Raw genomic sequence first — 19,222 nt, 5'->3', positions numbered from 1 at the left:
GTTAAATAGGCATTAAATGTGCAGGGAATTTACATGAAGTTATAGTCCCAGTTAAACAGGCATTAAATTAGATGTGAGTTACAGTTTTATGGGGGGGGAGTTCAGTTGAGTTTTGGAGGAGGTAGTGAGTTTGTGTGTGAGGGGGGGGGGGGGTTGTTGGTGAGGTCCTTGGCAGAAGGGGTTTCCGGGCCTTGTTGGTGAGGCTGATGGCGGTTGGGAAGAAGCTGGTCTTGTGGTGAGTGGTTCTGGTCTTGGCAGACCTCAGTCTCTTGTCGTCGGGGAGTGTCTTAAAGAGTTTGTGGCCAGGGTGGGAGGGGTCGGCCATGATCTTGCGAGACCGCTTCAGTGTCCTGGCTGCATGCAGGCAGATAGCAAACAATAGCTTCATTTTCACACGACCCTTGTCACTGTGTACTATCTGTATCTTACTATCTTGACATACTGCTTCAGTCCCTACTGGATACCACTGCAGGCAGCTTAAACATGGCTCTTCACAAGTCCTTTCTACTGCTGTTTCTTTACGTATGTTCCCTGAGCTGGAGCACATGGGCCAAAGGGGAGTTGACTATGGGTGAGAGTCTGGAGACTGGCACCACCACCGCGCCCCTCTTCCAGGACAACACTGGCACCAGCACCTCGGTGGAGCACCTGTTCACCTCCCTCACCCTGGCCTCCCCGATCCCCGATCCGCCAAATCCTCGCCCCAACATGACTGCTCCCACCACCACCACGGCTGACCCCACTACCACCACGACTACGACCACAGCTGCACCCACTACCACCACAGCTGCTGCCCCCACTACCACCACGGCTGCCCTCACCACCACCATGGCTGCCCCCCTACCAACACGACTGCCCATGCCACCACCACGGCTGCCCCCACTACCACCTCGTCTGTCTTCCAGGACACCACTACGACTGCCCCCACTACCAACACCGCTGCCCCCGCTACCAACATGACTGCCCCCCCTACCAACACGACTGCCCCCGCTACCAACACGACTGCCCCCGCTACCAACACGACTGCCCCCGCTACCAACACGACTGCCCCCGCTACCAACACGACTGCCCCCGCTACCAACACGACTGCCCCCCCTACCAACACGACTGCCCCCGCTGCCCCCGCTACCAACACGACTGCCCCCGCTGCCCCCGCTACCAACATGACTGCCCCCGCTACCAACACGACTGCCCCCGCTGCCCCCGCTACCAACACGACTGCCCCCGCTGCCCCCGCTACCAACACGACTGCCCCCGCTGCCCCCGCTACCAACACGACTGCCCCCGCTACCAACACGACTGCCCCCGCTGCCCCCGCTACCAACATGACTGCCCCCGCTACCAACACGACTGCCCCCGCTGCCCCCGCTACCAACATGACTGCCCCCGCTGCCAACACGACTGCCCCCGCTGCCCCCGCTACCAACATGACTGCCCCCGCTACCAACATGACTGCCCCCGCTGCCCCCGCTACCAACACGACTCCCCCCGCTACCAACATGACTGCCCCCGCTACCAACATGACTGCCCCCGCTACCAACACGGCTGCCTCCGCTACCAACATGACTGCCCCCACTACCACCTTGTCCGTCTTCCAGGACACCACTACGGCTGCCCCCACCCCCACCACCACCACCACTGCCCCATTGTTGTGGTTGGAGCTTTTTGGTAGGTTGTTTGGGTTAGGGTAAGCCCGTACCACCACCACCACCACCACCACGACTGCCTCCACGATTAATGGAAGACTGCATTGCAGTGGCTGCCCGACTCGCTCCACTGTGTGTATTGTGTGTCTTGCCCACTTGGCTATTGTGAATGGTATTGACGATAAGGCTTTATTGTGAATGGTATTGCCAGAAATTTCATTGTGCAGATACTTTTTTACTTTTGATTTGCACTTACTCTGATGCATTTGTTGTCTGTTTTTATGGACATGTGTGTATCTGTATGTGAATGTTTTTCACCAAATTTCCCACCTATGGGACAATAAAGTGACTCTTGACTCTTGATCGGGTGTGGGCGTGCGTGTGTGTGTGTGTGTGTGTGTGTGGACCTCAATTTGCATATTTTGAAGATGATGCATGAAGTAATAATCACATTTTAAAGTAATTTGAGACAACAGATGCTTTCTGTTTTGTTATTGGCTTAATTTCACACAGGTGTGAAATTAACTGTGTTTGTGTGGAAAAACACTGTAAAATACGATGCTTAATCATATTGTTTGTTATTCATTGTTTTATGTAAACTAGCATTGACATTGAATTCGCTTGCTATGTCAGACCCAGGTTTTCCGAGCTTTTTCCCAAACTAGAGTGACTTTTCCATGGGGGCCATACGTCATAAAATGTAGTAGTCAATCTTTATGCTCACATCATTTTATTTATTTTAATTTGCATCTGACAAAATAGCTTTGGAAGACCGAGACCTGATTTACACAAATATTGGTTAAGATGTCAGTCTGGTGATTTTTCTATTCAGATGATTTTATCCTCTCCGCTTTTTTGAAGTGGATTAACATTTTATTTTTATTTTATGTGAGGAAAGGTCATGGCATTCACTCCACCACCATTCTTCATATTTATGTTCATGAAGGCCAAAAATCACTTGAACCATCTTCTGAAATTGAAGTGGTACAATGGAGTACAGCACTTATGTAACTAGAAAATGATTTATTTGTTCAAATGCTGTGGTTAGTCATGTGTTGTTCCTTTTGGTAAAATGGGATACTGTGTTTTGTGTGTTTTGTTTTGGGGAGGATGGGACTGCTTCATTAAAATTGTGTGATTTGCCTTTTTTGTCTGTAAGTGGAGTTTATAACTTGTATTCAGGGAAACCATTTTTTAACAACTCCGGTTCATATGTTTGGGTGATGTGCTGGAGTCGGCCACTAGGCGGAGATAGCAGGAGAGTTGGAGAGTGGTGTTGTGAGGAGAGAACGAGGCGGTGGGGAAAAAGATAGCCGCAGGGCTGAGCTGCCTGCTGCACCCGAATTACCTCACTAAAAGTTATGAGTAAAACCCAGAACGTCTTGGACTGTCTCGACACACACATACACACGTCGCTTACACTGGTATTGTCGAATACAGTCATCGGACTGTGTAGTCATGCATAAAATAAGGCAGCTTACTTATGAGCCATCATATTTTCTCTTCGTCAACAAACTCTTAGGTGCAGGTAGAAAAATTAACATTTTGGTCTCATGATTAGTACAATAATACCCCAACCCCAGACGCCCAACATCCCCCCCACCCTTTTTTTCCCTTTTTTTTAAAGCCCCCAGGGCAGAAATATGGAGAAAAAGGTGCTATTTTAAATGGGTCAACACCTGTGACATCACCAGTGGTGTAGTGGTCCCTGGAGAAGTGGGTAGACTGTAATTTACGCCCCGGCCGCATATATATATATATATATATATATATATATACGGTATATATATACTTACTAGTTTAAACTACTTTTGCTGGGCAGTCATTATTGCAGTCTACAAAAACAACAGATTGAATTATAGGCTACAATTTAACAATGAGAACAATTAGGCTACCATAACCTGAACATTACTGAATTTAGTTAATTTATACAGAAATTTCAAACCAACTCACTAAGTTCATTTGAATCCAAGTAGCTGCCAAAATAATAAAGCATGAAGTAATTGAGGGATGCATTATTATAGAAAGCAGAGAGAGAAGTGAAAATACACAGACCGATTTGTTTAGTGGAGCAGAGCAGAGAGCCGCTCCGGGGGCGTGTCTGGTGGAGACAGCAGTGTTCACTAGACAGGCTGCGAGTGCTGCGGTTTCCGCCTCACGGTTCTAATGCAGCGTTTTCTGGTGGAATCTCCATCTGCCGGTAGAAGTGGGTTCATCTCTCGACCGATGGGTTCCCAGATTGGAAGACTGGGTAGACTCAAAACCATCTGAACAATAGGAGGGTAGACTCAGTCTACCTGCGTCTACCCTCCACTACACCACTGGACATCACTTGCTGCTGGACCTTCTGCTGGGGCGGACAAGTAGAAGCTAAGAGTCGGATGCAGGGATTGAACCAACAACCTTCTGCACCACATCCATGTCTATCTGGGTGAGCTACAGCCCACTTCCTCTGGCATAGAGCTGTGCAATATTATGGATGAAAAATATCTCAGTATTTTTAGGCTTAACAGTGATACACAAGATATGTCTATTTTATGCAAATGGGCTAAATGTTCAGTTGTAAGTCAAAGCCACATGTGTAGATGTAGGGCTGGGCCATATGGAGAAAATCAAATATCACAATATTTTTTTACCAAATACCTCGATATCGATATTGCAGGGATGACGATTGGTGCTTTTGTAACCAAATGAACGAGTCCTCGTAAGTACATTTGGGGACACCTTTGAAAATGTTGAATAAGCTTTTCTTTGTGAGTTTGCCATAACATAACCCCCACCAAATACGTAACTAGGTTTAGTTTGAGGAAAACAATAAGCATACATGCAAATATTTGTGATACTGCAACATTAAAACAATGTGACTGTACACCAGTAGCGTAGCCAGACTTGGCTCATTGGGTGTGCCACAGAAAGCCAGGGTGTGCCGGAGGGCGGACCATTTGGTCTTGGGTCTTTTCAAACCAGATTTAGAGGAATATTTGTGTGTTGTTTGCTCCTTTTCACACTCATTATTAGCAGGTAGAAGCAGTCAATTAAATTGTATTTTTTGGCAACATGTAAAACCACTTTGTTTAGTATCTCAAAAAAGTCTCACCTACTTTTTCCAATGAGTGTTCTAGTTGGGAAAGAACGCAAATTTGGTTGGCATGAAGGTTCGTCTACTGCAGAGAGATCTGTAGCGTTCTCAGTGTCCTCTGGCTCTGCACAAACCTCCAGTGTGTTGTTGGCTGCGTTCCCCGCTGTTAACGTCATTGTTTCGGCTGCATCATCTTCTTCATAATCATCTGTCTCTTCTCCACTGTACACCACCAATACAGGTGCGGGAAAGGTGCACTACAATCCGCACTTGTTGAGGGGGAGGGTGACGACGAGTCATCTTCTTCCTCGTCGTCAAAGCGACGTTTCTTGCCTTTGCCGAAAAAGCTTAAAAGCGAGCTTTGTTTCATGTCTTCTTGATTTGGGCTGCTGCTGCTGCTACAGCTGTGCGTGCATTTGTTTACTTTACGTGGACGACAGCTTAACTATTCCCATGATGCTCCGGGGCACATAGGTCAGCGGAGCGTGATTTCTATTCGCACATAGGATAAGTTGGACACAGTGCATGACAGCGTTGATGTGTTTTGCAGACAAAACAAAAAACCTTTTTTACCCCATTTTTTTTGGGTGTGCCAGCGGCCTGTCTGGGTGGCATTGGCACACCCTAGCACACCCGTGGCTACGCGCCTGCTGTACACACAAAGTCTGAGTTCCTAATCACATACAAGATGTTACCCTTATTTATTTTTTATTTTATTATCACTGGAATATGAAGGTTACAGAAACATTGCATGCATAGTGACACACCCCAACACACAAAAATCCAACATTTCAAATAAGCAGAAAGGAAAAAAAAAAGGGGGGGGGGGGAATCACAAACAATCAACACTTGATGGTAAAATGGTTATTTTAAGCAAAGTCAGCTAAATGTGTTTACATCATTTAATCCATTTTCATAAAAAGACAAGGAGCTCATGATGAGCTCAATCATGACTGATGCTGTCCGGCAGAAATCTTCCATCTCCAAATTTGGCCATTTTCTTTTGATTTAGTGAACACCCGAAAATAACCTGTTAAAAGGTTCAGGTATACTTTGGACCAGCGAAAAATGTTATATTACTGTTATTAATGTTATTATTACTACTATTACCCTATGTTAAATGTAAAAATTTTCACAACCCTATGTTGTGAAAAATAATTTTCTTTTTAGATATGAGGTTTCTGCTGGACAGCGACAAAATCTTACATGTCCTGACTTCCTTACAAATACAATCAATATCATGGCATTGTTTTCTGCAAATAGCAGCTTCAAAAATATGCTGGAAGAATGCCATTAACAGATCTTACTATAAAATCCCACGATCCCTCCCAACCCCGTCTAAAAATAACACGTCAAATTATATAACCCACATTTTCTTAACCCTTAATTATTAATATAACTGTCACACTAGAATATTACACTCTATGAAGAGGCTTTCACAAAGTTCAAATTAAAGAATTCAGACAACTGATCTTAAAAAATAATAATAGTAATAACAATGTAATATCACAGCACCTATAACAAATTGTCTGCAAGCTGCCCGCTTCTTCAGAGCGGCCAAAAGTTGCACTCTAGAAGAAGACAAACAAAAGAACATTCTGAACTACAAAATACAACTTTTTGTTCAGAAAAACATGGTTTTGGTTGCGCTAAAAAGAAACTTTACAAAAGGCGGTTCTGCATCGTATTATGGGGGGGGGGAACTAACAAAATTCACACGGTTCTTAAAATAGACTAGAAAAGATATAAAAATAGTTCTGCGTGATACAGTTGGCAGCAGAGACTGGCTGGAGTGTGAGGTCGTTGTGTAGTGTTTTCACATGATGGAGCAGCCGCTCCTGGCAGTGCGTGCCGGCTCTCCCTGCAAACACAAACAAACCAGAAAAAAAAACGTTAGGCCCGTTCAAGGACCCCTGGGGGTCCCCAGACCCCATGTTGAGAACCACTGCATGCTCTGACATTTGGTCACTTTATGTACTCGCGAGAGTCCATCACCCATCACTAGACAAAACTACAAAAAGGAAGTAAGTGGGTTCTGCAATTCTGGTCATGTTTTGGTGGTCACGTTTTTGATTACACTCAAGCAATTGTGAATTCACTGATGATGTCATAGACATTGTGACATCATCATCTATGACATCATCAGTGACATCTAGACATAGGGCTGCACAATAGGAAAATCTGCGATGTGCGATAACATTGTTCAATATTGCAATATGACCTGCGATAAAAAAGACTTGCTATAAATAACCAAATATTTAAAGGGTAGATATTAGAGGGGCACGGCGCAGTGTTAAGCGCTGTCGCCTCACAGCTAGAAGAAGGTCCTGGGTTCGATTCCCACCTGGGACGCTGTGAGCACTGAAGGAGTGCGTGCCCGTCCGCATGTCCTCGAGTGCCCACCACCCGGGTGGGGTTGTCAAAAGGAGTGTGTGGAGTTTGCATGTTCTCCCCGTGCCTCCCGGGGGCTTCCTTCATATAGGAACCCCCTTCACCAAAACATGCAATATCCTGGTCGCTGAAGTGGTGCCTCCTCTGGTCGCTTGGCCTGTTTCAAGGGGAGGGGAACTCGTTGGAATAGCGTGATCCTCCCACGTGCTATGTCCTACCGGTGAAGCTTCCCCTGTCAGGTGAAAAGATGCGGCTGTCTACTGCCCATGTTTCGGAGGAAGCATGGAGACAGTTTCGGCTCTCCCCAGATCGGCAGAGGGTGGAGCAGCAACCAGGATAAATACATTAAAATTAGCACAAATGGGGGACAAAAAAAAAAAAAAAAAGATATTAGCTACAGTAGCATGTCTTTCTGCTTTAATAGATACATAGATCTTTAATAGATCTTTTGAGAAAGATTGTCTCCAGGAGGGTCTGAAAAGTTGTCTCGAGTCAGATGTAGCCATGAGTGTGTACTGTGAGGCAGCCAGTGTTGTGACTGTGAGCGTCCAAGCTAACGTTCCACAGCAGCAGGGATGGGCTGACTGAATGGACCGTGAGGACAGCGGGGCAGCACGCTTTTTTTTTTACCTTTATTCTTATGGTGTCACCAGTAACACCGGTGTTGTCACGTTTTTATTACCCGGTGGGAACATGTCAACACCGTGGCATCCCTAGTGAGCAGTGAGCCATGTCAGTGTGTTTACCTGCTGCTGGAAGAGCTCTTCCTCAATCACCTCCACTCCCTCCTCCTCCTCCTCTTCTTCTGCTGCCGTCGAGTATGTGGTGCTTCTCCTCGCCACCTCCTACACACACACACACACACACACACACACACACACACACACACACTTATCATGATACATGGGGACAATATTGGCTATATATATATACACCGTGTATATATATATATATTTAAGCAATATAGCATGAGAGCCAGTGTGTTGTGGCGAATATATCCCGCTGATCAGCTGTTATCCCACGAGGCCGCAGGCCAAGTGGGATAACTGCTGATCAGCGGGATATATGCCACAACACCACGCAGCTCGAGTGCTATATTGCTTTTATAAAACGGTTTCCAAGTATGATAATATAATAATAATAATAATACTATAAGTCCGACTGGCATGGTATTCTGATAGTCAGTTGAAACACTACTGTAAGGCGGGACCGCAAGAACGTGCGGGTGATTTGATTGGATCGTTCTGGAGACTGAAGTTGACATTGGCCAATCCTGGCGCTTGCTGAGAAGCTGAGAGCTTTCTGGAAAGCCCGACAGGCAGCTCGAGCGCAGCGCTGCATTCTCAGCGCTTGCTGAGAAGCTGAGTGCTTTCTGCAAAGCCCGACACCAACTAACGTTACGGGGTTAAATGCGGGGTTAAATGCGGGGTTAACAGCCTTTTTTTTGCAAAGGAGACATTAGCCCGCGTCTATTCTTGCACAAAACATAATTTTCTGCGAAGTATTAGTAAAGTTATAAGCGAAGATCGATTCACAAGGATCTGACAGCTGTCTCCGCCATTGTTTTTTTTTGAGGTAACCAAAGGCTTTTAGTAAGAGAGTTGCCATGGCAACCAATAACCCATGGCCATGGGTTATTGGAGTGGGTTATTGGATTTATACAATGGCTGTGAACCAATCAGATTGCTTGATTTGAGAGAGCCGTTTTATAAATATATATATACATATACACACACACACCTTAGCAGGTTGCATTTGCTCACGTGGGCTAGCGATTCAACAAGCGGGCTTACCTTAACACGGGTCCAAAAGCTAGCATTACTACGATCAACTTGTCAACAGTGGAGGAACGTCTAGCTAAAGTTAGCTTCTAGCTAGAATACCTTAGGCTAAATAACATGGAGCCTCACCTCGGTGCTCGTCTCCTTGTGTGTGTGTGTGTGCGCGCGTGCATGTGCAGTGTTTAATGAGCGATGGCGTAGTAACGTTCCTCCTCCCCAAGCCTGTCATCAGTTCATACAAACCTAAACACACTGGCACTTTGCCAGGGGGTCCGTGAAAAGTTTTCAGGAAAAAATATATATATATATTTAAAAAATAATAATATATATATATATATATATATATTTTTTTGTTGCAAAAGCTTCATAGTTCAACGAAAATATTGTATACTTTAAATCTAAAATGGTTCATGGATTACATTCTAATCTAACAAACCTATCAATTTCAGAATCAGAATGAGGCGGTCCCCAGTAAATTTTCTATCTTATAAGGCAGGCAGTGTTTCTCAAACAGTGGTCCGCGGACCACGTGCGGGTAGATTGATCTTTTTTCCCTTTTTTTTTCTCCCTCCCACTATCTAATCAGAGAAATGTTACGTTTTCTGGGAAATGGAAGATCACATCGCGATGCCTATTAAGGACTAGGGATGGGCATTTTAAGCAATTTAAATACTCGAGTACTCTCCTTATATTATGAACGAGTGCTCGAGCACTCGCGGCGGGGTCTGTGTGATTACTATGGTTCTAATAGTAATTAGGTGACGCTAAGCGAACATCTAAAGCCTACCTCAGACAGTATCTCCGATGGTTGGATGGATGGCATTAGCGCTTTGGAGCAGACAAGTTGTGAAACAAGCGAATGTATTTCCAATAGCCTACATGTCCATTGTCCAGCAATGTCAGGTTATTGTCCAGTAGCCTATCATCCATTTTACTTTATGGTCACTGTTACACTAACGTAAATCCACGGATTACAAGGTCCGGTGCTCTGCCAAAAAGTGAAAACTGACCAGTGTGATTAACGTTACAGGTGCAGCTGAATAGTGATCACCATGAAGCGATTGTCTCCCAAAAAGTGATTCTTTCTCCACATTTCTTGTGACTACCGTTATGGGAAACGACAGTGTAGTCAGTAAACTAGCGTTACTGCAAAGTTTTGAATGAGTTTTATCGGGCGTGCGACGTGGGCTATGAAGAAGTGTGCGTCTCCTTCGGGAGCATATCTTCAGCCACCATTTTTGGGACGAGCTGGAAAACTTCCGGTTAAAACTTTCAAAATAATGTTACTTAAACAAAAGTAAATAGCTTATTGATGCATGTTGGAGGAGAAAAGGTATTTCAACGAATGAAGCAGCAAACCTTGTATCAAAATACTCGTTGTGATGTTATATGGCGTGAAACTGTGGCTGTAACGCATTACTCAAAATAAATAAGGTTACGTTACAATACGCGTTTTATTTTGAAAGCAACAAAGCGGACGATGTACTTGTACATTCTGGCTGACTTGACGCCCGTGCAGTTCATGCTGCCAGATCCACATGACGATGCGTGCGTAGATCTTCTAGACCGGCGATCCTCAAAGTCCGGACTCCGGTCCGCATCCGGACCGAGACACCTTCCTATCCGGACCGAGCCCTATAACCTACAAATCATTGATAACTTACATTTTCACGGAGCGTTTCTATTTTAACCGGCACATGCTTTTATAGTATTTACGGTACTACTGGTTTATCTGCCAGGAAGCTCACAGACCAATGCACGTGCTGTAAATCATCACACGTGATGCTACTCGGCCAATCAAATAAGCGAATCGTTTCTCTCTTTTGCTTCGAGTGGTGCTGCGAGACACACGGACGGAGGGGAGGCGACGCAAGGCGAGAGATACTGAGATAGTAATTTCATGGTGTGCTCAAAAGAAACCACTCTTACATGTCCATTCATTGTTCTTACGGGCAGATCAAAAACCAGTATGTCTCGTGTGAAGTGCGGTGCGATCCTGACCGATCTATGGAAGCGCCACACATGAGCAAACACACATACACACACCAGGGCACACTCACTGCCCAACGCAACAGCATGCGAGGTTGATCGACAGACAGACAGACAGACAGACAGACAGATAGATAGATAGGTATAGGGAGCTCACTTCTCTCAAGAGAAAGGGTTGTTTGTTGGCTGAGAGTGTTAAATGTGAAATGGAGTGAAGAAAAGGGGAAACTTATTTCTCTTAAATTTAAGCACTTCATTTTAAGATGCACATTTTTCCAAAGCACTCTGTTGTATGTTATTTTTAAATGCATTATTTTACTTGAAATGAGAAAAGAGAATTTAATTATTATAGTAGGCTAGTTATGTATACCGTAAATTCCGGACTATAAGCCGCACCGGTGTATAAGCCGCACCTGCAAAGTTGACTATTTTTTTCTTATATAAGCCGCACCGGACTATAAGCCGCGGGTGTTTTAATGGTATTTTTTTTTTTTTTTTTTTTTTTTTTATGTTTAATTACCGTATGTATGTTTGAGGAAGCTCCCATTTATTAACATTTCAACAAAACAACATAACACAACACCACCTGTGTTGTTTTTTACAGTGCACACAGTGTCATACAGTGTCATACAGTGTCATACAGTGTCATACAGTGTGGTGAAAAGAGGGCAAGAGAGGAAATTAAAACAGAAGTGGATTTATAGTTAGAAAGAGTGCTAAAAAAGAGATTTTTTTTTTTTTTTTTTTTTTTTAATCCATAGATAAGCCGCACCGTTATATAAGCCGCAGGGGCCAAAAAAGGCCAAAAAACGGGAAAAAAGGTGCGGCTTATAGTCCGGAATTTACGGTAATTAATCCAGTTAAATATGAAAACTGTAAATAAGCATTGTTGATGTTTATTTTGATTTAACAGTCAGTTGTTGACTACATACAGACATTGTACCATTAGGCTACTTCAATCATTGAGTTCAATGGCACTGAATCATAGCGTAAGCTACGTTACAATGTTCCGGACCTTTGCTTGAGGAAATTTTCTCTAACTGGACCTCTTTGAATTTTAATTGAGTGCCCCTGTTCTAGACCATTTTTAAAGGGGTGGGGAGTGGGGCGAGTACCCGAACAGCAGAAACCTTACTCGACTACTGACGTTATGAACGAGTGCTCAAGTACCCGAGTACTCGCGCCCATCCCTATTAAGGACTATATGTATTTTTTCACCCCGAATCCAACGCCCCACCCCCGAGTCTCTACGATTTACGGTTGCGGAGATACGTCCACTCAGCATGCAGGGCTACAGGAGAGAGACAAAGTAGGCTACAGCGGGTGGTTGGGAGTTCCAAGTTACTGACCAAACACTCTATTTCGGTGATTGCTGTCAGAATATAGAGCCATTTAACACTTATTTGAACACAAAAACATCACCGAATGCAACTTTAAGATGGCAACAGATAGCCTATTTGACTTTGGCAACATTGTGCATTTATTGAACTTGAAAAAACTTTCTTTGAACTTTGAATATATTTGAACTGAAAAGGAGAAATACATGTAAAAAAAAGAAAAAAAGAAAGGTAAATGGACTAAAATAAATTGTATATATTTTTTATATCGGTTATCTTGTTTTCATAATTGTGGGAAGCCAGAAATTTGATGAATTGTACAGCCTTAATGCTATTTGTCATTTAATTAGCCTGTAATTTGTCATTTACAGTTGAAGTAGTAGGCCTATTGTTTTTGGGGATGTTTTGGGAGTTAGGTGGTCCCTGAGTTTTTTTTTTAATTGGTTAAGTGGTCCTTGGTCTGAAAAAGTTTGAGAAACACTGTTATAAGGGGTCCTTGGCTGAAAAACATTTGAGAACCTCTGCTCTAAATATCAGCATCGGCCATTGAAAAACCCATATCGGTCGACCCCTAATCCACCCCCCAGCTTGAGCTGTCGGAGGAAAGCCGCCGCATCACCTGGACCAGAGCATCACTCTGGATGGGCACCAATAATAATCATTAAGAATCAAATCGATCATGTGGAACTTTGATTTTTTTGGTATCAAATAGATGAATGAAATCTGTGTAATACAGTTGTTGGCTGTAATGCACGTTCAAATTGACAACAGGACAGCTGAGCTCTGCGTGCAGAGGCAGCCGACACTGAAGCAGGAGTCGTCGTATCACAGCAACATTGAAAGGTGTAAAACAAATAACGTTCACGTTACGGCCAGATCCTGACCGACGTGTGTGTGTAAGATGAAAGAATAGACAGAAGGTTAGAGGGTGGGTGCAGGCAGTCAGGCGATAGGCTCACCTCTCCCTGAGGGTTGGTCAGCACCACGTGGACGTCCTCTCCTGAGCCCCAGAAGGCCTGGCCCTTCCACAGCAGGTCTGTGGGGGGGTTGGAGCTCACCCCAGCACCAGACGCCCACACCTGCACACAGCACACACTCACTTTTCATTTAGAGAAGTCTGGACACACCTTAGTGAATGTACCATTTTTCATGATCTTAAAAGTCATTTTGATCGACACGCTTCTGCTTAAATGCTTAGACAAATAAATAAAATAAATAAATAGTGAAGTTGACCCCGTTATGAATTTCTTCCCAAAGCCTTCAATCAATGCAAATGTTATCTGGAAATGAAATCCCCCTGGTTTTCCACAATACAGCCGAGCTGTCCCAGAGAAATGTATCATGTCATTGGCTCCATAGACACTCAACAATTGAGCCAAGATATCCTGGTATTGCCGTTCGACATACTTCAGACTATAAAAAAATGTCTGTCTGAAGGCATTTGTTTGTTTCGGAGTCTGGTAAAGTGGGAAAAACTGTACAATTTCCCAAAACTACTGTATCTCTGAACACTTTTTAACCAAATCTCACACATTTAGGCTATTCTCTGTGATCTCCTTTTGATAACTAATGTACCGTAATATTTTTTCACTTCCATCCACTGAGCCTTCCCTGAAACTGGAGCCCCCCCTGGGGAGACCCGCCTCCCACTTTGAAAACCTGATGGGAGAAAATGTAAATTGTCCAGTTGCTGTTGCTTGTTTCAGTTGCTTTTGACAGCCTCTAGATGTCACTGAAGCGCTGCTGAGCTTTCCACAGTCCTTTTGTCTTTCACCACTCAAGACAGCAAGTCACAACTAGGGGACATTTCTACAGTATCCACATAAAGTTAAAGGAGAATTTCGTTTTTTTACACCACGGTCCTCATTTCCAGCTTAAAATATGATGTTTTCTACCCACAAATACTTTTGGGTTCATTCGGATCCCCACAGAAGATTTGTCGCACCGAGAACACTCCTCAAACACTCAAACAGGCTAGAATGGGGCATGCTGCACACGCTCTGTAAATGACACTTTTTCGGTCACATGGCGGTTCATTCTGGTTGTAAATATAATTATTTCGCTAATAGCTAGAAGCTAAGCTAACACCAACACAACAGTCAACGTTGATCTGCCCCGGATGGGGTTACAGTGCTCATCTTCTTCTGTGGTTTCTCTTCTTACCACACTTCTTCAGAGAAACCACAGAAGAAGAAGATGAGCACTGTAACCCCATCCGGGGCAGATCGGAGCCGACTCTTTTGTTGTTGTTAGCTTAGCTTCTAGCTATTAGCTAAATAATTATATTTACAACCAGAATGAACCGCGATGTGACCGAAAAAGTGTCATTTACAGAGCGCGTGCAGCATGCCCCGCAGGCTCCCGTTCTAGCCTGTTTGAGGAGTGTACTCGGTGCGACAAATCTTCTGTGGGGATCCGAATGAACCCAAAAGTATTTGTGGGTAGAAAACATCATATTTTAAGCTGGAAATGAGGACCGTGGTGTAAAAAACCGAAATTCTCCTTTAATGTAATTTTGTGTTCCATGTCCAGTCCTCCTCTTTATGGGTTATGGTACTGCAGACACACATTTCCATGACTTTTCCAAAATATATCCCCCCCCCCCCCATAACTTTTCCAGGACCTGGAAACTGTATTTTAAATTTCCATGACTTTTCCAGGTTTTTCATGACCGTACGAACCCTGTAAATGTGAATTACATTTCTTTATGCCAGCTTATAGGCTTGTTCTATTTTTCCAAGTAAAAAGCTACATCCCTGTTTTTTAAAGGGTTTAAACCACTGAACCAGAAGGGGTAGAAACCTCATGAGTTTATGCCGGCTTATTATTATTAGGGGTCCACTCCAAGCATGTAGTGCAGGTCCCATTCACAGCTTTTGGTGAAACGACACACCATGGCATTGGTCTCATTTAATTTGTGTGAACTTGAGCAGACAGATGAAGCATATCTTACCGTGACTTTCTGCCCGGCTTTCAGGACATATTTGGGGGTGAACTTGTAGGTGGCCGTGGCCTCTCCGGTGGTCCTGGTCATCTCATACCCCACCATGGCCTGGTCCTGAGACCCACGTTGGCATACAAAAAATTGAAATTCTGAGTCACACCTCGTGTACAAAAGTTGAATCTACGAGTCTTTGATTGCAGCAAACCCGAAACAATGTGAGAACTAGAATGCAACAATTAATTGATTAAGTCGATCGACAGAAATTGAACAACTATTGTGATTATTGATTGAGTATTTCCCCCCCCTCAAAATTCTCTGATTCCAGCTTCCAATATTTTGCGTTTTCTTTACTCCATATTCCGTTTACTATAACAGTAAATGGAATATCTTTAGGTTGTGGACATTTGAGGACATCATCTTGGGCTTTGAGAAACACTGATTTTAGACCAAACAAACTAATGGAGAAAATAATGGACAGATGAATGGCTAATGAAAAGAATGGTTAGTTGCAGCAGGGCAGAAGCTCACCTCGTCTCCGGTGTTGTGCAGGCGGATGAACTTGCCGTCTTGGTCGAGCTCGTCGATGCAGACCAGCCCAGTGGCCGAGGCCGAGTGGGCGATGGCCAGCGAGTGGCTGGCCTCACGCTCCTCCACCTCCACGCGCTTCCTCTTCCCCTGGCTGGTGCTCACGCTGCGGCTGCTGGAGGTGGCTCTGGACACCGTGACTCGAGACGAGGGGCTGGGGGACAGCTTCAGCCTGTGAGGGGCGGGGGTGCGTGTGAACAGTAGTGTTAAGGCCTAAACATGGTCGTCCGTCCGCCTCGAATTGGAGCCGTCTCGCCGTCTGGCAGCGCCAGCGAGCCCTACATGCTCGGACGCCACTACCCCCTCCCTCCTCCCTCCCTCCTCCTGTGGAAGCTCCGTGTGAAAATGGCGGAGATTGTGTGCCAGGCAGTCTGAATGAAATTGAATGTAACGTTCCCAATTCTATGTATTAAATTCTAAAAAACAACCCTCAACATTTGGGAAGGCTAAGCCACACAACTAGTTCGTTATAATCTAACGTCATGCTTTGAAAGGCGACTTTACGACGATGAGCCAAGGCAACGGCCAGTCACAACTCTCGTGCAGCTGACGTCACGCACGTATCGTCGGTGCTGAGTCACATTTTGGAGCAGCCCCCGTCAGCCGACGGCGCCCCCTCCCCGTAGGACGGCGCTCCACCCGCCGTCATACGGGGAGGGCGGGGCGAGGCTCTGACGGGCGACCATGTTTAGGCCTTTAGACGAGGGGCTGGGGTCCTGCACTGGGTCGGGTCGAAAATACACTTCTATAAATGATCGGGTCGGGGCGCGGGTAAAAATGAACTAAATGTGGGCGAGTAGTAGAACAACGTAGGAGCCATGTATGTTTTTCTGTTGCACTCAGACTGAATTCTCAGTATTTTACGGTAATCTGGAGCATGAGGCAGGGGGTGTGTCTGGCAGCTGGTCTGAGATGTAGGCAGAGGGAAGAGACAAATAGTTTCTGACGCACACGTTTTCCGCTTTGTTTACATAACCGGCATCATTTCAAGTATGCGCATACGGTACATTGTGTGATGGACTGCGCAAAACATTCAAAACTGGTGATTGATTGGAGACTGACAGATGCTGTAGTAGGCTAAAAAAAAAAAAAAAAAAAAACTCTCGTAACGGGACAAGCCCAGTCTTTTATTGTCACACGAACACCACAACACATGCATGCGGCCACAACACACTCATGCTGTGGCCGGTGAAAAGTGTCCTCTGCATTTAACCCATCCAGGCATGTCCTTTCCTCCGAGGGGCAGGCCAGGAGCAGTGGTCGCTTTCTCGTACAGCACCCGGGGACCGACTTCGGATGTTGTCGTCACTGGTCGGATGACGATGACGATCTGATCTTCTGCATGTTTTTAGTGGGGGGGTTATGTACGGAGGAACCCCCTGGGGGAGCACGGGGAGAACATGCAAACTCCACACAGAGAGAAAGGCCCTTACGACGAGATACCCCACCTGGGCAGTAGGCACTGAAGATATGGGGGGGAACACAACCACAGCGCCCACAGTGTCCCAGGCGAGAATCGAACTCAGGACCTTCTGACTGCGAGGCGACAGCTCTACCACTGAGCCACCATGCTAACGTTAGCCTCCACTACATTACACACTGGCTGTTTTCATAGCAACAGGCAACAACATGGATACCATCAAAGTGGAGAGGTTGAACGTTGTAAAAGTGGATTTACGTTACTGCAACAGTAACGTACATCATAAAGGCAGTATGGATTATACTGGACATATTGGAAATAACTAGTAAGTCACTTTGCTTGCTGTACAACTGTCTGTAGCGTCTGATAGCAGAGCTAACCAGCTGGTTAGTCAGCTAGCAGCTGCTAAGAGCTAATTAACGTACAGCAGCTGACGAGTCTCGGCCAGAAAGTCTGCTGTTCGCCTCCCGTGTGAAACGGTGGCAGTTTCGTTTGGTTCACTACAAAATGTTTGCACTGCAGAGTAACGGTTATTATATATATGCGGTTCCGGGTCGGGGTGCGGGTCTCATGTCTGCGGGGCGGGTTGCGGTACTGATTAGGGCTGGGTTCAAAAAATCGATTCTCCGATTTTTAATCGATTTTCATTTTAATCCTCGATTATCGATTCATATGTCCAGAGATCGATTTTTTTTTTTATTAATTTTTTTTTTTTTTTTTTTTTTTTTTACTAAACAGGCTAAAATATTGTGCTGTGTGTGGTAGTTGAAACATAGTTTCAAGTTGACGTTTAATTATGTTTGTAGTTGAAACAAAAACATAAATACTGTAGGCTACATGAATGGAAATGTTTGATCATTATTAATATCTACTTTTAGAAATTATATAGGCTGAAATCAAATCACTGTGCATAATTGTGAAAGTGTCTTTATTGACAGATGAAAAGGCTGTTATTTACCCTTTGTCACCACGTGGTGAGTAAATATATGTGTAACTAAAACCATTAAAATTGACAACAGGTCTGCAACTTTTTTCCCCATGTATCTACTTGGCTGGTTGGAAACCCCTGTGTTACATAACTGGACAGTCATGTAATTCAGGGTACAGCTCAGAAACCACGTTTTGGTATCACTAACCAAATCAATATTGAAAATTGATCGAATCGGAATCGAATCGAATCGAATCGAATCGAAATTAATCGATTCGCAACCTTGTGAATCGGAATCGAATCGATTCTTGAAATTTGAACCAATACCCAGCTCTAGTACTGATTGGTCGTATGTACGGGTTACCGGGGCGGGGTCGGTATTGCACGTCGCGGGGCCGGGTCTTGAAAATCAGACCCGCACAGGACTCTGGCTGGGGTCAGCCTGAGCCTTGGGGAGTCAACAGTACTGTTAGACTCTGGCTGGGGTCAGCCTGAGCCTGAGGAGTCAACAGTACTGTTATGGCTCAATTCCACCACATTTTACAGCCCTGCACAGCCCGTCACCACTCGGCTCTACTTGCTTCAACCCGATGGACGTTCTGCTTCGACCGCCGTTCATCTGCCCCCGCCCACACCTGGTCGTCATAGCGACCGCATATCTGCCCTCCACCCATGTTCTGAAGTAGGCTATAACATAACGTTACAATTAAATCCATACACATAACTTTTAAACTGTTTATGAAATACTGGTGCCTCTAAATGACCTACAGTGTGTGTGTGTGTGTGTGTGTGAGAGAGAGAGAGAGAGAGAGAGAGCAGTGCTGGCATGACCACAGTCCTTGATCCTGGCCTGAGCAGCCAGCTCATAGCATCACAGCATGTTGGGCGGGTGTTACAGTGTACATGGGCAAAAGTGACAATCGACCAGGAGAATGGATATCACTTTGTTGTTAGTCAAAACTCACAAGCGCTGCTAAAGGGGCGGGCGCGAGGGACGGGGTTTGCGCTAGAGTGAAGCCTCTACCCCCGCGGCCTCTCACCAGGCAAAACCGCGGCTTCACCAAGCGCCTGCGGCCTAGCGGAGCCGACGCAGCACTAACTACACAAGCGCTTCAGAGCAGC

General features: G+C 45.1%; 1 protein-coding gene across 1 annotated transcript in view; it reads right to left on the bottom strand.

The window, feature by feature from the left end:
* Positions 1-5,541: 5,541 nt before the first annotated feature.
* lmnb1 (lamin B1) overlaps positions 5,542-19,222 on the bottom strand; it is a 48,945-nt gene continuing 35,264 nt past the window's right edge. Inside the window, exons 7-11 of the mRNA XM_083641404.1 lie at positions 15,696-15,924; positions 15,177-15,281; positions 13,183-13,302; positions 7,863-7,961; positions 5,542-6,586 (exon numbers count right to left, since the gene is read on the bottom strand). Of these exons, the coding sequence (XP_083497530.1) occupies positions 6,542-6,586; positions 7,863-7,961; positions 13,183-13,302; positions 15,177-15,281; positions 15,696-15,924 (598 nt within the window). The 3' untranslated portion in view covers positions 5,542-6,541. The remainder of the gene's footprint in view (positions 6,587-7,862; positions 7,962-13,182; positions 13,303-15,176; positions 15,282-15,695; positions 15,925-19,222) is intronic.

Source organism: Poromitra crassiceps, assembly GCF_964638095.1.
Source record: "Poromitra crassiceps genome assembly, chromosome: 8".
In the NCBI taxonomy this organism is placed as follows: Eukaryota; Metazoa; Chordata; class Actinopteri; order Beryciformes; family Melamphaidae; genus Poromitra; species Poromitra crassiceps.
This window is presented reverse-complemented; position numbering and strand designations above follow the sequence as displayed.